The sequence below is a fragment of the Dendrobates tinctorius genome, unplaced genomic scaffold (genome assembly GCF_039654945.1).
Source record: "Dendrobates tinctorius isolate UK_male_01 unplaced genomic scaffold, ASM3965494v1 ptg000022l, whole genome shotgun sequence".
Classification (NCBI taxonomy): Eukaryota; Metazoa; Chordata; class Amphibia; order Anura; family Dendrobatidae; genus Dendrobates; species Dendrobates tinctorius.
In genome coordinates, this window is record NW_027361690.1 from 57,290,902 (window position 1) to 57,316,421 (window position 25,520).

The window sequence follows — 25,520 nt, forward strand, 5'->3', positions numbered from 1 at the left end:
TGCTAAATATTCTTCATTCTGCCTTTTTAAAGAAGAGATAGTCACCATGGCATCCAAGTGAAAATAACTTCTCAAGCCACCACAAAATAATCTTCCTTCCAGGACTTGTTATGATAATTCATTGTCTCAGCAGTGACAACAGAATCATCCGGATGATACCTCTTGTTTCTCAAGAGCTGTCATCCCATATCACGAGAGACAAGTGCATTCGTATTGTGCAGGACTTTTAAATAAATCTCTGTGGAGGTCTACTAGTGACACCCTGGAATTACTTGTCAGTCTCCTGTGCGTTTTATATAGGAGATTCACAGACATTCTGTTCTGCTTACTGGTTGGTTAAAATCATGTTATTTCAGCTGAGTGAAAAAAGAAAACAACGCTCAGGGGCATTCCTCCGGAGACCAAAAAGTGTGCTGTCCGATGACATTTACGTCAGAAAGAATATGCCCCATTACTTCATATTCATCTGTTCTTTGTACTAAATGCACAAACATGTGATCCCGATAAAAGCTGTAGGCTAGAAATTCTTTTAAGATGTTGAATTTCTTAATATTTTGATAAATGCAGAAAAGCAAAATTTCAGTCATTCAACCAGAGATCAACTCAGGATATCAATTAAAACATAACATTTTTCTACTAAAATTAAAGTTCTACCTTGAAGCTACATTAAGAGGGTTTTTCCAAACATCTTACAGTACCATTGGGATTTTAATCCATTCTTTCACGAATCTTTATTTACAAAAACTAAATACTAAATAAAGTAATTTCTTAGCTTGTTGCATCAGCTCCAATGGACAAGTACCAATGCTTTTCACTGAGGTATATGGGTGTTAGGGAAACTGTCAAGTTCTCACTGGGGCTAAAACCCTTATAGGAAGCATCTTTTTGTATGAAAAAAGTAGCTCACTTATCTACTTTTATTTTCATCTATAAGAAAGATCTAAGACACACATCCTTCATAATCTTTTTATCTTCATTTCCCGCTCACATTTCCAAGACTTTTCTAGAGCTGCACCCTGTGTTTGGTATGCACTAACTCAGAGGATTAGGTTAATTCTCAGCATTTTCAGTTCAAGAGTCATTTAAAGGTGGCTTTACACATAGCGATATCGCTAGCAATATCGCTAAAGCGTCACCAATTTTGTGACGACGCAGCAGCGATATTGCTAGCGATATCGCTACATGTGATAATTACCTCCGACCGGCTCCCCCGCTGGCTATCGCTGATCGCGTGAGAACGTCCTGGGCCGTTTCTCGTCGGCAGCTTCCTGCTGGCGCCAACGAGCGACGCGTGGACGCGGGCGGAGAACTTCATCATCGCCGCGTCTGACAGGTAAGTAACGACCGCTGCTGCGTCGCTGCTGAGATCTGCCTGTTTGGCAGCTCACTGGCGACCATTTAGCGATGCACCAGTGATCCTGACTGGGTCATATCGTGGTCAGGATCGCTTGTGCATTGTTAAATGTAACGGGGCCCTAACACTAGCCATCCTGGGGTACTAAATGGCCACTGATCAGCAGCTTGTTTTCTTATCATTGGCCATTTAATAGCCAGTACACACAGATAATAGAAATTGTTATCAATAGTATGAGTCCTGTTTAAACAGGACAACAGCCTGCTGAGAAGAATGAGTGTTATGCTTGTTTGTTGGGTAATCAGGAGCCTATATAGACTTTTACCCTTGTTCCAGACCAGGCATGATTTTTTTTATAGGATGTGCAGTTTAATCCCTTCCTAACATTTGATGTAGGGGTATTTCATAATTTGCAGTACATTTACGAAAATGAACGTCTGGTATGTCTTGGCGATTATATGAGAGCCGAGCTTCTGCTGTGACAGCCAGGTTTAATGACCACACCCCTGCTGGCTTTTTCAACCCTTTAGTTGCTGCTATCCATACAGCATTTAGAAGGTTGATAGTGGGAGTGGGCTCCCTTTCTCACCCTATCGGCACCGTCATGATACCATCACAGGGACCCAAAAGAAGTAATTGCAACAGAAGGTCATATAGTGACCTCCTGGTTTGCCAGCTATGGTAGCCTATTAGACCATGCCAAGAGCAGTGTCATGATCCATTTTTTGGATCTGTGTCAGATCTGGATTTCCTCACATTTAAACCTTTTTTTCCTTTTCGGCCATCGGGGGTTAATATGAGTTTTTGCCCCCGGTGGCTGCTGGTGTTACTACAACTGTAGTTGGTCTGCTGATTGGTTTTCCCCCCAGTGGCTGCTGGTGTTACTGCATGGTTACTGCATGATGATTAGCTATCTATGCAGGTGGTGACAACTCCCCCTCCTTCCTATAAAAGGTCATCAGGTGCTGTAGATCACTGTTGGTTATACACTTGCTCTTGGGAGACGAACATAGCTGGAGTTCAGGAGCTGACAGAATACTGTGGTGCTTCAGTCGTTTTCTGTTGTCAAGTGGCTAACTGCTGTCCAGGAGCATTGCAGCAGAGCAAGCTAAGTATTGTTTTGTTTTATTCTGTCTGCTGAATCTTTCCTTTGGGATTTTGTGGTAGTACACTTTTCCCCTGTCTCACCTGCTGGGGAGGAGGTTTGGGGCTTTAGCTCAGGGCTAAACAGGAGACAGGGACAGGTCAGAGACTTGGGCCTCACTACCATTAACTGTACTCCCAAGTTAAGGAAAGTCAGGACACCCCCCTAGTCTTAGGGGCAGTTCAGGGGCCCTTCTTCCACGTCACCTGTTTTCCCCTTACTGCCCCGTGACAAGCAGAGTGTTTATCATTTAAATATTTAAATATTTTATTGAATTTGATTTCCCTTATAAAGGATTGAGCCCAATTAGAAGGAAAATGCAGCCTCCAGGCTTGCTAGGAAAGTTGTCTTGGTCTCCTTTGTCCCAGCAGCTCCTGCTCCTTCCTATACACAATGATCAGATGAATGCTGTGTATGGTGCAAGAAATGTTGTCAGGTCATTTTAATAAGTGGATACACGGAACTAATTTCATGTTATGTATACAGCAATCAAGAAGGCACAGACGGCAAAGAACCATTACTGCCTTCTCTATGGAAAGTCTTCGACAGCCTGATCCCCACTTCACAGCTACACGATCACATGTAGCTGTGCAAATTTGCAGTTACATTTTATAAAGTTTAAAGTCAATGGATGATTTTGAAGCAGGTAAAGGGAATCAATAAGCAGCCTTTCACCCCTCAAATCTCTCAATTTCCATCCCTATGTTCATGCACATGTAGCTCTTTCAAAGACAAGTACAGCAATACCTTTAAATTACCAGTCCGTTCCTCTACTAAAAAATCAATGACTGAAATGATATTGAAATAAAGCTTATGAGCTATGAGCTACTATAGAACTGAAGCCTCTGTCACTTATCTCTAAACCTCGCCCAGTGCCATCTCCTTCTGCATGACAGCCTCTATGCTTTGTTACTTCAGGTATAGGAACTGGCCTTCAAGTAGGAGGAGGTGGCACTGGGCAGGGAATAGAGCTGGAGTGACAGAGGCTTTAGATCCACAATAGATCTTCAGTCTTAGTTGCATATCAATTCAAATGCTGATTTCTCAGTAAAGGAGGAATAGACTGGCCATGTAAAGGTATTTAGTTAGGACTTGTTTTTGAAAGAGCTACATGCACATATAATTTTTGTGAGGGTGAATTTCTGCTGACAGATTCCTTTTACGTATGCCCTAAAACACATCTGTTTTACTTGGGTTTATCGCATTCCCTAATAATCTAACTCCTCTCTGATTACTCCCTTTGATTTAAATTATGCCTCAGAACCTGATTCTTTATCCAATATTATTACTCACACTTCATACACTCAAAAGCACTTACGGTAATAACTGCACATGTATAGAAACTATCTGGGTGACTAAGTATTGCTTTGCATTATAAAAGATGAAGGGACCATTGTACAAATCAAGCACGTTGTACCTTGGGTGTCATCTCTAGTTCTTCATTGTAAGCTCTTGTGATTGCCATACCTTACTAGTATTGTTTATGTTACAGTATTAATTAACAATGAAAATAAAACATGGAAGCATAGGCCAAGTAAAATAAAATTTACCTTCATTGACTCAATAAATCTAAAATAGTACAGATATAGTAAAAATAAAAATGGAGATGCAAATAAAAAAAATTCTGCCTACCAAGGTTATACACAAAATGCCTAGTGACGTTGATACCTGCAAACAATCATGTTAAATTTTATTTTACTTGGCCTATGCTTCCGTGTTTTGTGAGGATTGTTGAATATTTTGGAAGTGCCACTTTTTAAGCCACTTGTTTGTAGGTTTATACAGTATTAATTAGTTTGCCACTTTGCTACCCATTATTTGTGCAGTGAATATTTTAGCGTTATTTGAGATTATTATTATTTATTATAAGAGATTGGTCAGAATATTTGGCCAGTGGTTACAGAATTGTTAATATTTTGGGTTGAGAATCTAGACTATGGAGAAAGAAAAAGGACATTTAGGGTAATGTTTATACATGAAGGATACTGTCACGATCCATTTTTGGATCTGTGGGAGATGTGGACTCTCACATTAAAACTTTTTTCTTTCCAGGGAGGCAGGGGTTAAATGCAGTCTTTCCCTCTGGCACGCTGGTTTTATTGTTATTGCAGTGCTGCTGGGTCATCTGATCTTGCTGTTGACCACTCCCAAATCCTTTAAAAGGTCACCTGATGCATCAGCTGACTGTTGGTGATACAGGTCCTTTCTGGAGACCAGCCTAGCAGAAGCATTTCTCTGGTGCCTGCCATGTGTTAGTGTTAAGAGTCCTATTGCTGTGCTATCTGCGATGTGGAGCTTTGCTGCGGTGCATATAAGCTAAGTGTTGCATTTATGTTAGCTTGTCCCTTTTGGTGTCTGTCACTTGCCCCTGTGTGTTGTATTAGTGCAGCGGTGGGACCAGTGCTCTCATCTGCCAGTTCCCTACTTAGGGATAAGAGGAGGGTAAGTGAAGGATTACGTATCTGTTGTGAGTTCATTCTCTGGTTCGGGAGGTGGTGCGGCTGGTTTGATCGGTGGAGATCTGCCACCTGAGAATGAGGATGACGATTGGATCTCAGGATTCTCAGATTGGATTTAAGACAGCCGACGCCCTATTCAGTTGCTGGTGATTCCTTCTGGCTTGTCAGCTCTTGGTTTTCAGCTCTGTTGCAGTTATCTAAAGCTAAGTTTTTCTGCTAATGTTCACACTTGATTTTGTTGGTCTATTCAGTTTTTTGTGTGGTCTGCCAGCCCCGGCTGGGGGCTGAGCTGAATTTCCACTCTTATTTATCAGTATTTTGCCAATTGGCTTTTTGTCCCTTATTAGTTCGGTCTCTTTTTGCTCTGTCTCAGAATATTCCAGAGTGCTGATATAGTGGGAGAAGTCTAGTGACTTCAGGGTTAATTTTGCTATCAGAAGTGTTGGACATTATTTTTGTAGGGTTTTTTGCAGGTTTCAGACAGTGACTTGCCTTTCCTTTCCTGTCTAGTTAGTTTGGGCCCCATCATTTGCTCAGCCTATTTTCCTGCCTGTGTTTGTGCCTTCATCTTGTTTCACCATCAATACATGTGTGGGGGCTATCTATTCCTTTGGGGTCTGCTCTGGGGCAGTTAGTTTTCCCTTTTCTTGCTTTAGGCTTATGTAGTCCTCTGGCCCACGGCTACTGCTAGTTGTGTGGTAAGGTCAGGGATCTTCAATCTGCATAGTTACCAACTTCTCTGGTTTTCTGTGGCTTAGCTTGTTTTGTTTTTTTTCTCCTCGGTGACCCATTCATAACAGGTATCCAGCTCGGCGACGGGGTAAAAGAACCCATATAGGGACAATAGTGAGATCAGGACACATCCTCAGGAGAGTTCAGGAGGTGTCCAGTCCCCCATTCCCTATCAACAGGGCCCACTGTTGTTATTGTTCCTATGGTGTTCCCTGGTGTGTTGTGCCATTTAGTGACTGACCAACCATTGGGTCGTGTCACACTGGGTCAGTCACTCTGTGACAGATACTAGGCTTTATGCAGAATTATTGAATGAAAACTATGTAAGATTTATTGGGCACATTAACAGAAATGTGGTATATTTTCAGCCCATACTTATGCTCTTCTTCATAATTCATGTCAGAGGCAATCCAAAGGCAGGAAAGCTGCAAAGTGATAGGGTCAAATTAAATTTGCAATGACTTTGTATTTCTCAGTGATGATAATGATTCTTTGTGCTACATATGTGGCTAAACCAATTACAATACCATTGCCAATTTTTGCTAATTGCAGCAATAGGTTTTAGTTTAGTTGTTATATATACCTTCATATTGATATACCCATAATCCAGTGGTGTTATGTATGGCCTGCAGCTTTACACATTACCTCCTTGCGGCCATAGGACATTTAGAGCTCATTTATAGCATTGCTCCTTCTTTTCTATACCAATTGATTAGTCCTCTGATGAAGCCTGAGATTACTGGGGGGGGGGTAACACATCAGGACAAGGGACAATGGACTTAAAGAAAATGCACAATAGTTAAGTATTTTTTCTATGTAGCAAGTTGATATATATTATATTTTCTCTGTGACAGGCTTTCCATTGGGACTTCTAATCCATATATGCAACTTTTGGGACAATATATTTATATTTAAATCTCTATTAGAGTTTAGTGATTTGGACAAGGCTCAATATACCTAAGGAAAATGTATTTTAGCTAAGTACATGTAGCAGTTCGATATGTATTATATCTTCTATGACAGGCCGTTCATTGGAACATCTTATCTATTTTTAGATATGTACAGTTTCTCACTCTTTAGACCCCATCCTATTTGGTATAAGTATGCACCCATTACTGCAATTTTTCTATCACACACTTTTGGGATGCTATATATATATTAGGGCTCCATAGGGGCAGTCTACCTTGAGCAGGGGTGTTTCATATTTCCATTCAGAGTGCCAACCCCAAGGTAATATTGGGACAATTTAAGGTAATTTAGGGACAGTGTATCCCATTATTTCCTCTTCCTGCTTAACTTTTCCTTTTTTCACTGTTTATACATTCTTGTTGGGTGAATCTTACATATATATATATATCTGTATTCTATATAGTGCAGTATTTTTATATATATACCTAATAAAGATATTTTATGCCGTTTTTACTTTCTTTGGTTGATTTGTCTAGGGCTTCAAAATATACAGTATATCCTTTTTTTATGTTTTTGCGTGCATGGCCTGTTACTCGGAATTATTGTTCTTGTCTCCACATTGTAAATCTGCTATTTTTTAGCAACTATTTCTGAAATGTATGTAGAACCAGTATTCAGATACAGATGTGCACATCCAATGGAAAACTTGAAAACTATTACGTCATAGGAGAGTTGGAGATTTCAGACTACTTTGTTCTACTTTTCTTAATGGACGGTAACTTGCATTACATTTTGAGAAGTTAATTTCTACTGCTAACAAGGTCTGGTGCTTGATTATATATCAAGTTGAAGAGAAAGCGAATTAATTACATAAAAGTAACGTTTCACTTGTGCTATTTATATAAGGAGCTATCACGTACATCTGAATCATTGACGTAGATTGCTATGTGGATCACATCTCACTTTTAAGGTGTTTTCGGTAGGTTTTGTGCTATTATTTAATGCGTTAATACATAACATCTCGGAAGCCTTTATTAAAATTGTAGGTTTTACAGTATCTGTACTGTTATGTGTTTATCTAGTGGAGAATAGTTTTATGTCAGTTTAGCCCTTAATTAGTAACTGTATATAGTATAAGGCCAATATTTCAAAACTAACCTCTGAGTAGTTTGTGGCTGGTGTATGGTGTGTAGCACTGCAGGTGTGCTGTGTAATGTCTTAGCATATACTGTATAATGCAAGATTTGCTTCTAAAATTCCATAGATTCTGAAACATCAGTATGTATGTAATTATTATAGGATGCAGCCAGTTGGGGACAACAGCAGATTTCATTGCTACTGTGGAAAAAAGTTTTTGTCATGATATGAGTTTATCAGATGTATATGGGGCTATTCTAGGGGTGTGGTCATCTTTTGTCTTTTTTGAGCCAGGCTTTTCATTTATATATCTTCCCAAGGATGGGTGCCTGATCAATTGGTCCTCAGTCCTACTCCAAGCAGGGAGCCGCCGAAGGTGCTTTGCTACACTACTTTGTGGTGTGGGGTGCAGGTGTTGGAGCGTGGTCAGGAGTTTCCACCTTACCTGGATGGTGAGGCACCACAACTCAGGAGGAGGTGCAGTACTTCTGTGGTGACTGAGCCCCACGTTGGGCACCACAAATGTCCACAATTGGGTGTTGTGTGTACAGCCCAACATCGTGCAGGGCGATTGGCATTTGCCAAAGAAAACAAAGATTGGCAGTTTCAACATTGGCGCCCTGTGCTCTTCACCAATGAGATCAGGTTCACACCAAGCACATGTGATAGATGTGACAGAGTCTGGAGACACCATGGAGAATGTTCTGCTGCCTGTAACATCCTCCAGCATGACCGGTTTGTCAATGGGTCAGTAATGGTGTGGGGGGGCATTTCTTTGGAGGGTCACACAGCCCTCCATGTGCTAGCCAGAGGTGTCCTGACTGCCATTGGGTGCAGTGATGAGATCCTCAGACCAATTGTGAGACCATATGCAGATGCAGTTGGCCCTGGGTTCTTTATGATGCATGACAATGCTAGACCTCATGTGGCTGAAGTGTGTCAGCAGCTCCTGCATGATGAAGGCATTGATGCTATAGACTGGCCTGTCTGTTCCCCAGACCTGAATCCAATCGAGCACATCTGGGACATCATGTCTCGTTCCATTCACCAATTCCACATTGTGCAACAGACTGCCCAGGAGTTTACTGATGATTTAATCCAAGTCTGGGAGGAGATTCCTCTGTAGAGCATCCGCCACCTCATTAGGAGCATACCCTGTTGTTGCAGGGAGATCATATAGGCACGTGGAGGCTACACACACTGCTGAGCATCATTTCCTTGTCTTGAGTCATTTTAACTGAAGTTGGGCCAGCCTGTATTTTGATTTTCCACTTAGATTTTGAAAATCATTCCAAATCCAGACCTCCATGGCATATTCATTTTGATTTACATTGATCATTTTTATGCTTTATTGTTCTCAACGCATTCTACTATGTAATGAATAAAGATTTGAAACTGACATATTTCATTCAGTGATATCTTGGATGTGGTATTTTAGTGTTCCTTTTATTTTTTTGAGCAGTGGATATACAAAAATCAGGCAGCACGCTATAGGAATATCAAAAAAGTGAACAAACTTTTAATTTTCTATTTGAGCTAAAAAAAAAAGCACTCCTTCAGCTCTAAAGAGACTTTGTCAAGCTTTTTGGAGCTGAAAAGTTGCTTTCTTTCACACAGGGCAACTTAAAAGTTTGTTCACTTTTTTGATATTCCTATAGAGTGCTGTCTGCTTTTTTTGTACTTTTATTAATAGGTTGCTGAGCAAGTTGGCACCCATCATCAGATTTTTTAAGACTGGTGAGTACCAGCCATTTTTTCTATTTGGGTTGAAATAAATAAATAAGCTGCATATATATATATATATACAGTTGTGGCCAAAAGTATTGACACCCCTGCAATTCTGTCAGATAATACTCAGTTTCTTCCTGAAAATGACTGCAAACACAAATTCTTTGGTATTATTATCTTCATTTAATTTGTCTTAAATGAAAAAACACAAAAGAGAATGAAGCAAAAAGCAAAACATTGATCATTTCACACAAAACTCCAAAAATGGGCCAGACAAAAGTATTGGCACCCTCAGCCTAATGCTTGGTTGCACAACCTTTAGCCAACATAACTGCGACCAACCGCTTCCGGTAACCATCAATGAGTTTCTTACAATGCTCTGCTGGAATTTTAGACCATTCTTCTTTGGCAAACTGCTCCAGGTCCCTGATGTTTGAAGGGTGCCTTCTCCAAACTGCCATTTTTAGATCTCTCCACAGGTGTTCTATGGGATTCAGGTCTGGACTCATTGCTGGCCACCTTAGAAGTTTCCACACTGGGCCCTACATTATGCTGCAAAATTTGTGGGTAGTCTTCAGACTTCATAATGCCATGCACACGGTCAAGCAGTCCAGTGCCAGAGGCAGCAAAGCAACCCCAAAACATCAGGGAATCTCCGCCATGTTTGACTGTACGGACCGTGTTCTTTTCTCTGAATGCCTCTTTTTTTCTCCTGTAAACTCTATGTTGATGCCTTTGCCCAAAAAGCTCTACTTTTGTCTCATCTGACCAGAGAACATTCTTCCAAAACGTTTTAGGCTTTTTCAGGTAAGTTTTGGCAAACTCCAGCCTGGCTTTTTTATGTCTCGGGGTAAGAAGTGGGGTCTTCCTGGGTCTCCTACCATACAGTACCTTTTCATTCAGACGCCAACGGATAGTACGGGTTGACACTGTTGTACCCTCGGACTGCAGAGCAGCTTGAACTTCTTTGGGTGTTAGTCGAGGTTCTTTATCCAACATCCGCACAATCTTGCGTTGAAATCTCTTGTCAATTTTTCTTTTCCGTCCACATCTAGGGAGGTTAGCCACAGTGCCATAGGCTTTAAACTTCTTGATGACACATCGCACGGTAGACACAGGAACATTCAGGTCTTTGGAGATGGACTTATAGCCTTGAGATTGCTCATGCTTCCTCACAGTTTGGTTTCTCAAGTCCTCAGACAGTTCTTTGGTCTTCTTTCTTTTCTCCATGCTCAATGTGGTACACGCAAGGACACAGGACAGAGTTTGAGTCAACTTTAATCCATGTCAACTGGCTGCAAGTGTGATTTAGTTATTGCCAACACCTGTTAGGTGCCCCAGGTAAGTTACAGGTGCTGTTAATTACACAAATTAGAGAAGCATCACATGATTTTTCGAACAGTGCCAATACTTTTGTCCACCCTCTTTTTTATGTTTGGTGTGGAATTATATCCAATTTGGCTTTAGGACAATTCTTTTTGTGTTTTTTAATTTAAGACAAATTAAATGAAGATAATAATACCAAAGAATTTGTGTTTGCAATCATTTTCAGGAAGAAACTGAGTATTATCTGACAGAATTGCAGGGGTGTCAATACTTTTGGCCACAACTGTGTGTGTATATATATATATATATATATATATGTGTGTAATTTATTTATTTATTTCAATCCAAATAGAAAAAATGGGTGGCACTCACCAGTCTTGAAAATTGCAACATTAATTTCACATCTAAAACATCTTCAGCAGGAGGATGGAAATCGGAGTGTGAGGAGGACCCGTAGAAGCGCAATTGCGCGAAACGGCCGTCGTCGTCCTCACACTTTGCTTTCCACCCTCCTACTGAAGATGTTTTAGATGAGAAATAAACGTTGGATTTTTTAAGACTGGTGAGTGGCACACTTTTTTTCTATTTGGATTGAACTGACAGTGCTGTTGTTTCCTGCGTTGGCACCCAAGACTCCGGGTTTATATGCCAACAGCGTATATGGTATCTTAAGGCCTCTTTCACACTTCAGTTTTTTGTATCAGTCAAAATCCGCCAAAAGGACGGATGGCGGATCCGTTTTAGTACTGATGACAACGGATGCCACCCGTCCGTTTTTTGACGGATCCGACAAATGAAGAATTTTAAAGGAATCGCAGCCTGGAAAAAGAGAGAGAGAGAGAGAGAGAGAGATTTTTTTTGTCCGGCAGCCAGAAAGAATTTCGGGTTAAATGAGTGTCTGGAGGATCCGTCAGAGAAAAAAACGTTGCAAGCTCCGTTTTGAAATCTTTGAGGATGGTGATGGACAGCAACTTTTGGAGGATCCGCAAAAAAAACGGATGCAACGGTCGGCAATCCATCACAATCCGCCAATAATGGAAGTCAATGGGGAAAAAAACGGATCCTCAAAAGAAAATTGCGGATCCGTTTTTTTCAAAACCTGGCGGATTGTGACTGATTGTAAAAAACTGAAGTGTGAAAGAGGCCTAACCTGAGGTGTATCAGTGGTGCGGATTACTTTGCTGCTTGTGTGGATTATTTATTTATTTTCTGGCATGATATAAGATATCAAATGTGTGTGGTGCTATTAAGTATGCAGCATTATTTCACAGTAATACATCATTGTACGGGGATTTAAAGTTAACACATGCTTCCAGTTAAAAGGAAATAGATGTGCAGTGTTAGGAAGCTAAAAGGACATTAAGTAAAATAATATCTGCATCTCTTCCCATAAACATTATCCAAAATAGTTGTGTAAAATGCATCATGAATTAATAATGAGGCAAATGTATAAATAATCCATAGAACAAAGATGTGGCAGGTTTGTGGTGTTAAATGGATCCAGTAAATGGCAAAAGATAATTTGTGCACAGGCCTCCCATGTGTCTTTCGATTAAGACAAGTTACATCATTGGCACTAATGCAGGTTGTTAGTAAATTTAGCCCTTGAGCACACTGGTCTTTCATTATTAATGCAGACTTCATTAATTATCAACAGAAATGTGAGACACTATTTTATCCACTTTATTGGTTACTGTAGTAGCGAGTTAAAGCTCTTGCCATGTAGCTTTTATCACCGATAAGGCATCGGAATAAGAGCCATTTTCTCGGTCCCTGGGGCACAACATCATAGTGACATGATCATTTAGGTTGTAAAAAAAAAATCCACTATCAGGATAATGACAGGCGTATGCAGATTTTTATTCATTAGGATAATCTCCGATGCTCTGCTGTCCCGTGTTAAACAATTACTATTATTAATATTAATAATAATAAAGGCCCTTTAACTAAAGGGCCTTTATTATTAATAATATTAATAATAGTAATTGTTTAACACGGGACAATATTCCCATAATGTTCATTAACCTTATCCAAAAAAATCATTAATAAATATGTCTGTGAAACCCTGAGATGTTTTCAGGAAATAGCTATGAAATGGATGAATAAGATTTTAATTCAGTTGACATGCTTTTTTAAAGTTTATTTCTTAAAGTTTTTTTTCTAGATTGAAATATTCTTGGCAAAACCATCTCTAAATTAAATAGTTCATAATGATTGGTAATTGCTGGTAGTGACGGACACATTTACCTCATTCTTAAAGGGGTTTCCCAGTTATAACAAATTATTATTTATCCAGTTGATAGTGGTTATAATGGAGTGGGTCTGACTGCTGAAATCCCTACCAATCCTAAAAGAAGGTGTCCGAAGTATGCTATTTCCCACCAGTCCAATAACACCAAGAGAATGCAGCGCTAAATTCACGAGTGTCGTAGAAATTAAAATAAAGTGGCAGGCTGCCACTACTCCTTCTGGGGGGTCTTGATCCTGAGATTGGAATTCTGCCTGTCTGTCTCTCTGTTTGTAACAGAAATCCCGCGTCGCTGATTGGTCGTGCCCGGCCAGCTGCGACCAATCAGCGACAGGTGCAGTCAGGCCACGAATTGGCGTGGAATTCGAACAACGCACGACATCCCTAACGTCAGGAGATATGCGGCAGTAGCCACTGATCTCCCGACGGTTGCCGTGGTCATCTCCTGCCGCACGGAGGTCAGCAGCGACGCATCCAGGAGATGACTTGCGCTAACCTGATTGGTCGCGGCCCGCCGGGTGCGAGCAATCAACAACAGGTGCAGTCCGCCCGTGAATTGCCGTGTGATTTGAACCACACTTTTCTGATTGGTCGTGCCCGGCGACCAATCAGCGGTATTGGCGTGGAATTTAATCCTCACAGCGCGACGTAGTTCACTCATCTTTAATGAACAAGTTCTGTCAGTCACCGTGTGATGTAGTTCAGTCACGTTTACTGAACAAGTTCTGTCAGTCACAGTGCCACATAGTTCAGTCACGTTTATATTTTACCTGGAAAATCCTGTGTATTCATTGCATTATTCTTAAATCTTCATAAATAAACTACATACATATTCTAGAATACCCGATGCATTAGAATCGGGCCACCATCTAGTGACAAATATAATGCTGTATTGAATTTCAAGTGTGGGGCATGACACCGATTGAACATTTTTTGCATATCCAATGGATAGATGATAATTTGTTATAATATGTATATCCCTTTTAATTGCATAAAATGCTTGTGGCACCACTATAGGACAAAATAAACAAGCAGAGCTTTATGCAGGAATTCTTACAATGGAAATGCTGGGGGTACAATAACAATATGCTCCACTAATCCTTCTCAGGCTTGCTTCTTTTGGCTTGCTGCCACAATTAGGAATAATAATAATAAATTTTATTTCTATAGCGCCAACATATTCCACAGCACTTTACATTTAAGAGGGGACTTGTATAGACAATAGACATTACAGCATAACAATAATCACATAGATCATAACAGATACCAAGAGGAATGAGGGCCCTGCTCGCAAGCTTACAATCTATGAGGAAAAAAGGGAGACACAAAAGGTGGGTGGTAACAATTGCCCTGATTGTATGGACCAGCCATAATATTAAGTGTGTAACAGTACAGATGCAGAGGGCTAATGGATGCATAAAGCATGTGGGAACATGATGCGGGGAACCTGGCTATGGTAAAAACTTTTGGCTGTGCCACATAGGGATAGAATAGGTTAATGTGTTGAGGCGGTAGGCCAGTCTGAATAAATGAGTTTTCAGGGCAAGCTTAAAATTGTGGGGATTGGGGACTAATCGTATTGACCCTGGGATGTGCATTCCAAAGAATTGGCGCAGCACATGTATAGTCTTGGAGACGGGAGTGGGAGGTTCTGATTATTCAGGCTGCTAACCTCAGGTCATCAGCAGAGCGGAGGGCGCGGGGGAGGAGATGTAGGGTGGTGCTGAGCCACGAAGAGCTTTGTGGGTGAGGGTAATAAGTTTGTACTGGATTCTGGAGTGGATGGGTAGCCAGTGTAATGCCTGGCAAAAGGTAGAGGCATCGGTGTAACGATTGGCGAGGAATATGATCCTGGCAGCAGCATTCAAGACAGATTGGAGGGGGGAGAGTTTGGTAAGAGGGAGACCGATCAGAAGAGAGTTACAATAGTCGAGATGAGAATGAATAAGAGAAACAGTAAGAGTTTTTGCGTAGTCAAAAGTAAGAAAAGGTCGAATTTTAGAAATGTTTTTGAGGTGCAGATAACAAGAGCGAGCCAGTGATCGTATGTGGGGGACAAAGGAAAGCTCGGAGTCAAGTATGACCCCAAGACAGCGGGAATATTGTTGGGGAGTAATAGTGGAACCACACACGGAAATGGCAATGTCGGGAATAGGTACTTTAGTAGAGGGAGGAAACACAAGGAGTTCAGTCTTTGACAGGTTCAGTTTCAGATATAGTGAGGACATGATGTTAGACACAGCCTTTAGACAATTGCCGGTGTTTTCTAGAAAGGCTGGCGTGATGTCAGGAGAAGAAGCGTATAATTGGGTGTCATCAGCATAGAGATGGTACTGGAAACCAAATCTACTGATTGTTTGACCAATAGGGGGAGTATACAAAGAGAAGAGGAGGGGGCCTAGGACTATCCTTGAGGAACCTCAACAGTAAGGGGAAGATGAGAGGAGGAGGAGGAGCCAGCAAAAGATACAGTAAAGGAGCGGTCAGAGAGATAGGAGGAGAACCAGGAGAGAACGGTGTCCTTTAGGCCAATGGAATGTAGCATAGTGAGGAGGAGCTGATGATCCACAGTGTCGAATGCTGCAGAGAGATCCAAGAGATTTAGCATGGAGTAATGACCATTTGATTTAGCTGTTAATAGATCATTAGAGACTTTAATGAGGGCAGTTTCAGTAGAGTGTAAAGAGCGGAAACCGGATTGGAGAGGGTCGAGAAGAGAGTTATCAAAGAGATAGTGGATAAGACGGGAGTGGACCAGGCGTTCCAGGAGTTTAGCGATGAAGGGAAGATTAGAGACAGGTCTATAGTTAGCGGCACAGTTTTGGTCGAGGGATGGTTTTTTAAGTAGTGGATGTATGACGGCATGCTTAAATGAGGAGGGAAAGATACCAGAAGAGAGAGAGAGGTTAAATATTTTAGTTAGGTGAGGGATGACAGCAGGGGAAAGGGGCTGGAGTAGATGTGACGGAATTGAGTTAATTATGATAAAATGAAAACCTGGCACTCAACTTAGTGCTTGGGGAGGCAGTTTATTGTAGTACCAGAAAACGTTTCGGTCAATATGGACCTTCATCAGTTACGTGCTAGTATGTTTGAAAGTAGCTTGAAGGAGGGCGCTTTTTATGCTATTCACTGATAACGCCAGTAATCAAATGGTTAGAATGCTTCTGTAATGCAGGATAATCTTAATAGTTGAAAATATCAGCGCAGCCTGGTCCTCCTGGACGTGGGTAAACACCACTTGTCAGTCACTGTGAATAACATAAAAAGCGCCCTCCTTCAAGCTACTTTCAAACATACTAGCATGTAACTGATGAAGGTCTATATTGACCGAAACGTTTTCTGGTACTACAATAAACTGCCTCACCAAGCATTAAGTTGAGTGCCAGGTTTTCATTTTATTATATATGGTTTGGGAGCCTAACTTGGCACCACTACTGTCATATTGCTAAGAAAACACAATGCCTGACCAATATTTTTTAATCGGGATTACTTTAAGGGGTTTTACAAGCATAGTTATAAAAAACTGGCAAAAACAAGATTCACTTGAGTGTTGCGATTTCCCAATGCATCTGGTCACATTTGTAACATGTCTCATTAAACCCATGCACCAATGTGCAATGTCCTATACTTAAATACTTGAAAAACCTCCTTCATGAATTTTAGCAATGACAAAATCCATTTTTGTAATTTTGGATTTCATGTTCTCCTTACATCAAGTCACATACTGTATAGTCTGAGAAAAATAGAAAAAGTGGCAATTCAGCTCACCACTCCAGTGTTAGAAACTAGTATCCCAGGAGACTTCCATGGTAGACAGTCTGTGGTCTGGGTGTGGTGCACGGTGTACACACTGGTCTGGCTTCCAGGTCAAATAGCTCTCAGTGGTCCAAAAAGGGATATTCTCCAGCACCAAAGGGAAGTGGTTAAAACTTAGCCATTAATCATATAGGAAAAGAAAATGCAGACCATGCATGCACCCTAAACCGTAATGGTTGATTAAAGGTTACTCTACAAGAAATTTTTTTTTATTATGCGCACATTTTGGCATTTTTTTGTATCCTATATGATTAAAGGCTAAGTTTTAACTACTCTCCTTTGGCACAAGAGAATATCTCCTTTTGGAGCATATAGTCTATGTAGAGATGTATGTTTTAGTGTATAGATAAGACTGTAGCTGTATACATCTGTGGTTTTTAAAACTCTGGCCGGCGCTCGGCCACCGCTGGGAACGGCTGAAGGATCTTACAGGTCATTACACTAAAATGAGTTAAACAAAACAAATGCAAAACAAAGTCTGTAACTTGATGCAGAGTATAATAGATCAACCTTGTCCTTTGTGATTTTGCAAGTAGAAGAGATTTATCTTTTTTAGAAAGGCATTAAAGGTGACATTTAGTTGCTGCTATCCAGAATGTCCTTAGTGCTGCTCCCCATAAGGATATAGACAGGGAGAGAGGCATTGCACTTTACCTGTCACTATTATGTCACTGAATGTCACAGCAGCTACCCCAACTGTATATTTATAATTGTTCTATATGCCGTAGCGTCTCACTTATCTTTGTCCCTGATTTTACACAGAATAATAGAAAACAATCAGTTCATCTGCAGCTGTGACATACGTTGGATACAGATTGCCTATAGGAAAAACGAGGCGAGTCTGGGGAAGCAGAACCTGTTCTGTACGATGAGGGGCCACAACATCACACTTCATAGAATGAACATCTCACAGTGCGGTGAGTAGTTATTTAAGTACAATCATGTATGCTTATTATACTATTTGGATTTCTTTTTATTGCCTTCATATTTTAATTTACCACTAGTTTATTTTTCAGCAATGTAGTCCTTTATTTCCTTTCACTCCAAGGGGAGAGAAATACAGTAAATGTAAATACATATATGCTTGTGAATGGAACAAAACCCGTTGCGGTATAAATCCCAATATACTGTATAGCCACAGAGACCTCCTCTAGGTGTGCCCCTGTAGGAAATAACAGCATGCATGTTTTGAAACTTAGAAAAACTGGGAATGTTCAGCTATTATTCCATCTATTATTCCAATTATCACCAATATAGTTACTCACAAGAGCTAAGAAAAGCTACAGAATGGAGCAACAATATAAATAAAGATGCCAAAATGATTAAAAAATGACAATTATTGATGCTAGTGTCTATAAAATGAAGAGGGATGTAGAAAGTATTTTCCTTCTCCAAATCCAGGATTGCTGTTAATTGCCACTTTAAAACAATTTTTTTGGGGGGGCTATAAGAAAAATAAGAGAGTTTTTCCATATGTTTGTCCTGTATAACAAATTCAGACAAAAAATTGTCAAATGGAGACAAACAAAACCTTTTAACCAACCCCTTTGAAAGCCTGCAGATTTATATGAGGAAAAAATGCAAATGTGATGTAAACAGGACCTTAATATGTATCTTAGGTCTATATTAACCCCTTTGCGACATGCGCTGTACTAGTACTGTGCATGTCACGTCCCCCCCTTTGATGTGGGCTCCGGCGATAAGCCCACATCTTTCTCAGGACATGTCAGTTGTTTTGAACAGATGACATGTGCCCGCAATAGTTGCAGGTGGAATCGCGATCCACCCATGGTTATTAACTAGTAAAATGCCACTGTCAAACTCTGACAGCGGCATTTAACAAGCACTTCCGGCCATCACGGGTCACCGGTGTGTTGGCATGACAACCTGAGGTCTCCTGAAGACCTCTATGGTTGTCAGTGTCAGATTGGCGCTCATAGCAAGTCACTAATTCTGCTATATAGAGACAATCTGATCATCGCCTCTATGTAGCAGAGCCGATCGGGCTATGGCAGCTTCTAGTCTCCCATGGAGACTATGGAAACATGTCAAAAGTAAAAAAAAAAAGGTTTTAAAAATATTTAAAAAATACAAAAGTTCAAATCACCCCCTTTTGCCCCATTCAAAATAAAACAATAAAAACAAAATCAAACATACACATATTTGGTATCGACGCGTTCAGGATCGCCCGATCTATCAATAAAAAAAGGATTAACCTGATCACTAAGCGGCGTAAAAAAATTCAACGTGCCATTGGTTAAAATGTAATAACTGGCGATCAAAAGAACGTATTTGCACCAAAATTGTATCATTAAAACCGTCAGCTTGACATGCAAAAAATAAGCCCTCACCCAACCTGAGATCACGAAAAATGGAGGCGCTATGGGGATATGAAAATGGCACAATTTTTTTTTAATAAAGTTTGGAATTTTTTTTCACCACTTAGATAAAAATGAACCTAGACATGTTTGGTATCTATGAACTCGTAATGACCTGAAAAATCATACTGGCAGGTCAGTTTTAGTATTTAGTAAATATGGTGAAAAAAGCCCAATAAACAAGTGTGGGATTGCACTTTTTTGCATTTTTTTCCCATTTTTGAGTACACGATATTGTAAAACCAATTGTGTAATTCAAAAATACAACAAAGTTCAAGCGCAAAAGCGAAAATGGGCTCCGGTATGAAGGGGTTAAGTGTGGTGCACACCATGATACCAAACAGCACAGTGACTACTTTTCGCTCTTTAAATAAGCAGACTGATTGATTACAAACTTGAAGACCCCTGTGATGCTAACTAAAGGACACATCTTAGTTGTCCAAATGATCAAATTATTTTCCATCTTTCCTAGGGGTGCCATCATTTTTGGCCAAGCCATTCTCATTTATTTGTTTATTTTTTTTTTCTATTAAACCAGAATTCAAAAGCAATATCTGATTTTTATCAATTAATATTCAGTAAAGTTACATTAAAAATTACTTTTTAACTGAAAATAACCATCACTTTTGTCCATGCATTTATATACATACAATTGTGCTCAAAAGTTTACATATCCCACCAGAATTTTTGCTTTCTTGGCCTTTTTTCAGAGAATATAAATGATAACATCAAAACTTTTTCTCCACTCATGGTTAGTGGTTGGGTGAAGCCATTTATTGTCAAACTACTATGTTTTTTCTTTTTAAGTCATAATGACAACCCAAAACATCCAAATGACCCTGATCAAAAGTTTTCATACCACATTTCTTAATACCTTATATTGCCCTGTCTAACATCAATGACAGCTTGAAGTCTTTTGTGGTAGTTGTGGATGAGGTTCTTTATTTTCTCAGATGGTAAAGCTGCCCACACTTCTTGGCAAAAAGCCTCCAGTTCCTGTAAATTCCTGGGCTGTCTAGCATGAACTGCGTGCTTGAGATTTCCCCAGAGTGGCTCAATGACATTGAGGTCAAGAGACTGAGATGACCACTCTTGTACCTTCACTTTGTTCTGCTTTAGCCATTGACTGGTCGACTTGGCCTTATGTTTTGGATCGTTGTCATCTTTGAAAATGCAAGAACGTCCCATGCACAGCTTCTGCACTGATTTGCCTCCAGTATTTGTTGATAGTATGCTGCAATCATCTTTCCTTCAAATTTGACCAAGTTTCCAGTGCATGTTTAGCTCACACATCCCCAAAACATCAGCGATAAACCTCCGTGCTTTACAGTAGGAATTCTGTTCCTTTCAACATAGGCCTCGTTGACCTCTCTCCAAATTTAACGTTTATGGTTGTAGCCAAAAAGTTAAATTTTGGTCTCATCACTCCAAATTACCTTGTTCCAGAAGTTTTGAGGCTTGTCTCTGTGCTGTTTTGTGTATTGTAGGCAAGATACTTTGTGGTATTTGCGCAGTAATGGCTTTCTTCTGACGACTCGACCATGGAGTCCATTTTTCTTCAAATGCCCCCTTACTGTGCATCTTGAACGCAATAACACAAAACACTGCTAGTTTTCAAAGAGTCCAGTATTTCAACTGATGTAATTTGGGGTTTTTCTTTGCATCCTGAGCAATTTTCCTGGCAGTTGTGGACAAAATTTTTGTTGGTCTATCTGACCGTGTTTTTGCTTTTTCAGAGTCCCTGATTTTGCATTTGTTAATTACAGTTTGAACACTGCTGACTGGCATTATCAGTTCCTTGGATACCTTTTGTATCCCTTTCCTGTTTTATACAGTTCAACTAACTTTCCCCATAGATCTGTTGACAATTATTTTGCTTTCCCCATATCTCACAATCCAGTAATGTCAATAGCTGGTTGAAAGTTGCAAGAGTCTATCTGGATCCCAGAAACTCACTCAGCTTTTATGCACACACAGATTACAAGCAAACATGTCACAGGTGAGGATGTTACCTTTATTAGCCATTGAAACCCATTTGTGTCAACTTCTGTGCATGTTATCAGGCCAAAATTACCAGGGTATGTGAACTTTTAATCAGGGTCATTTGGATGTTTTGGGTTGTCATTATGATTTAAAAAGAGAAAACACAGTAGTTTGACAATAAATGGCTTCACCCAACCACTAACCATGAGTGGAGAAAAAGGGTTGGTATTATCATTCATATTCTCTGAAAAAAGGCCAAGAAAGCAAAAATTCTGCCGGGGTATGTAAACTTTTGAGCACAACTGTATATAGCATCAGGTATTCCTGCATTGCAGCATATTAAATACTGTGGCAAAACAGCTTGATAATATATTTTTCCATTCTGAAAATTAATTTCGGATGTGGATCAAAGACCACTCCAATGGGATCTTCTCACATATATGTTTGACTTTCTAAAAGATAACTTTGACAGCAGGTTTTGGTCTTTCAGTCAGGCCCCTTTCCCACATCCGCATAAAACATGTACGTGAAAAACCAGTACCGGTGTCATCAGTGTTTTCCATCAGTCTGTCATCAGTGTGTCATCAACATGTCATCACATCAGTGTTTCTCCGGTATGGATAAAAGAGTTAAATTACAAAGATTCCCCTATAGATTTCAATGATAAACACATACAGCACACTGATGGATGTTATCTGTGTTCTTTATTTGCTTTTCACAGACCCATAGACCTTGTATTGGCTCTTGTAATCTGTGCTGCCAGAAAAAAGCAGATATGTCTCTGTATGGTCCCCACGGACACATGGAGCATGTGAAAACACTGATATGTGAAGATCACCATAGGTTAAAATGGGTATGTAAAGTATTTGTGGAAAAAATGGATGCCACAAATACCGGAAACACGTACACGTGAAGGAGTCCTGAGACATTGTGTTGAGGAAGCCATTGTCCTTTTCTTATTCAGTCCTGTCTTATTATTAGTTTCATTAAAGGCGGAAAATGCTTCATAAATTCCAGAGATAAGTCATGAAGTGATGACACTTGTATCTTTATTACTATCTCTTGGAGAAAATAAAAGTACAAATTAAAAAATGACCAAAAATGCACAGTTCATTATAACAGTTGCCACTGTTTTATATGCAACTGATTATATCAAATAATGTAAAATTCGGCAGCTAGCCAATGCCACAAAATCTATCAGGTGAAACTGTCCCTAAGCGTTGTGCCAGGAGGTATATCTGATGGCTTATTCCCATCTTATACATGGTGTGATGGTAGGCTGACATGACACTGGAGCTTGAGCCTATCCATTTCTCTTAAGGTACTGTCACACTTAGCGATGTACCAGCGATCCCGACCAGCGATATGGCGCGGTCAGGATCGCTGGTACATCGCTAAGTGGTTGCTAGTGAGCTGCCACACAGGCAGATCTCACCAGCGGCATCGCAGGGGTCGCTACTTACCTGTCAGACGAGGCGATCCTGATGTCCTCCCGCCCGTGTCCACGCGTCGCTCGTCGTCACAGCAGGAAGTCCAGCAGGAAGCTGATGACGAGAAACGGTCCACGACGTTCTCGCACGATCAGCGATGAGCAGCGGGGGAGCCGGTCGGAGGTAAGTATCACACATAGCGATTAGAGTTGAGCGAAACGGGTCGAAAAATTTCAAAAGTCGCCGACTTTTGGCAAAGTCGGGTTTCATGAAACGAAACCCGACCCTAGGATGAGGTCGGCCACGAGGTCGGCGACTTACGCGCCAAAGTCGCGTTTCAAAAGTTTGTTTTGCGCTCTTTTTCCGCCAATCAGGATCCACGGACACTGTGGGCAACGTGATGACATAGGCAGGGGTCACCACCATCTTTCAGAAGGGCATGCAAGTGATTGGCTTGCTTTGGTGGGCGTCACAGGGGGTATAAAAGGGCGTGCACGCCGACCGCCATCTTACTTCTGCCGATCTCAGTATAGGGAGAGGTTGCTGCTGATTCTGTAGGGAGAGCGTTAGGCAGGGAAGAAGACAAAAAAACTGCTTCTGCTTCTGCTGCACACCAGTCACTGTGTGTGCAGTGCAAGGGGAGGCTATATAGTGGTGTATCAGTGGTGTTGGTTGTTGGGCTGCCTTCTAAGGCTTCCTGACATTCCTGCATTGCTGTTTACCCACTGCTCCGCAAACTGCTTTTTTAAAAGCAATCCCAATTTTTTTTTTTGTCCTGCTGAGAAGAAAAAAAAACTGCTTCTGCTGCTAGCGATTTGGCCTGTACAACACACCAGTCACTGTGTGTGCAGTGCAAGGGGAGGCTATATTGTGGTGTATCAGTGGTGTTGGTTGTTGGGCTGCCTTTTAAGGCTTCCTGACAGGCTGGCATTGCTGTTTACCCACTGCTCTGCAAACTGCTTTTTTAAAAGCAAGCAAATCTCCCTTATCCTCTAGTCACTTTTGTCACAGCTGTGCCATCGAGCCTGTGACATAGCACTCAGATATTCATTGGGCCTCACACAATCCAAAAGCGTCCAGTGTCCACGAGTGTGTGCAGAAATTCAAAATCTCCCTTATCCTCTAGTCACTTTGGTCACAGCTGTGCTATCGAGCCTGTCACATAGCGCTCAGATATTCATTGGGCCTCACACAATCCAAAAGTGTCCAGTGTCCACAAGTGTGTGCAGAAATTCAAAATCTCCCTTATCCTCTAGTCACTTTGGTCACAGCTGTGCCATCGAGCCTGTCACATAGCGCTCAGATATTCATTGGGCCTCACACAATCCAAAAGTGTCCAGTGTCCACAAGTGTGTGCAGAAATTCAAAATCTCCCTTATCCTCTAGTCACTTTGGTCACAGCTGTGCCATCGAGCCTGTCACATAGCGCTCAGATATTCATTGGGCCTCACACAATCCAAAAGTGTCCAGTGTCCACAAGTGTCTGCAGAAATTCAAAATCTCCCCTGTCCTATAGACACCTTGTACCTTGTTTTACATTACTATATAGTTTGTTGGATTTTGTCTACATTTCTACCAAAAATGAGGAAGGCTGGTGGAAGAGGCCGTGGAATTGGGCGGGGGTTGGCAGCTGGTAATGATGGTGTTGGTGGTGGATCTGATGGTAGTGGCAAGAGCAAAATAGGACCGAATGCAGGAGGTGTTGAGCCTGCATCATCGTCTGGCTACATAAGGCTTCGAAGGCTTAGTTTTCTAGGAGTTGGCAAACCGCTTTTAAAGCCAGAGCATCAGGAAAAAGTTTTGTCTTACATTGCTGACTCAGCCTCCAGCTCTATCGCCTCCTCTTCTTCAGTTGTAAAAAGTAAAAGCACTGAGTCGTCATTGGAGGCTCATGTTCATGAACCACACCTTTCCTTGTGTCCTTCACCCCAACCAAGATTGAAGGATGACGCAGGCCATACTACTGATTACTCCATGGAGCTGTTTTCACATACCATGCCTGGATTATCAAGTCAAATGGTGAATTACCCAGGCCAAGATGAATCTGACATGGAGTGCACTGATGCACAGCCGCTGATGGATGATTCTGCTGGTACATTCACTCAGAGCACTACATTGTCCTCGCAGTGTACAGAGCCAGATTCTGACCCTGATGAGACTCAGGTGCCCCTCCCTTCCCGCACACTCTACCACCATACACGGTGACACAGAGGAAGGTGCACATGACATAGAAGAGGAGGTGATGGATGACCCAGTTGTTGACCCAGATTGGCATCCATTGGGGGAAGAGGGTGCTGCTTCCAATAGCTCAGATGAGGAGCATCCACAGCAGACATCGACATCGCAACAGCTGTTATCTGGCAGGCCCGGAGCACTCCAAAGACAGGTTCCAAACATCAAAAGAGTTGCTGGACAGCTTGTCCAGAGGGTCAAAAGATCACAGTGTGCTAGGCCGCAAAATGTCTACCAAAGTAGGAAGAGTGCAGTGTGGCACTTTTTTGACCAAAATCCTCATGATCAGGCCAAGGTTATCTGTAAGAAGTGCGCAAAGACCTTTAGCCGAGGGAAAAATCTGAAAAATTTGAATACCAGTTGCATGCTTAGACATTTAACCAGCATGCACTTGCAAGCGTGGACACAACACCAAACCTCAAGTGCCACATGTGCAACTGATCACAACGAAGGTAGTGAGCAACGCTACATTGTTTCCCCCACTGTAAGCCCACCGGTTAGCACAGCAGCAAATGTTGAGGTGTCGTTGCAAGGCCACAGCAGTCAGGGAATCCCACTGTTATATCAACGAAAGACTGATTCTAGGCCATCAGAAAGAACACCAACTCCATCACCATCATCAACCCTCTCTCAGTCCGCCC

The 25,520-nt window shown here is 41.2% G+C and overlaps 1 protein-coding gene across 10 annotated transcripts in view; it reads left to right on the top strand.

Annotated features, from left to right (window-relative positions):
- Window positions 1-25,520, top strand: part of NTRK3 (neurotrophic receptor tyrosine kinase 3) — a 956,517-nt gene that overhangs the window by 458,845 nt on the left and 472,152 nt on the right. For all 10 annotated transcript variants that reach the window (XM_073568722.1, XM_073568721.1, XM_073568726.1 and 7 more), the window contains exon 6: window positions 17,619-17,773. In XM_073568722.1, the coding sequence (XP_073424823.1) occupies window positions 17,619-17,773 (155 nt within the window). The remainder of the gene's footprint in view (window positions 1-17,618; window positions 17,774-25,520) is intronic.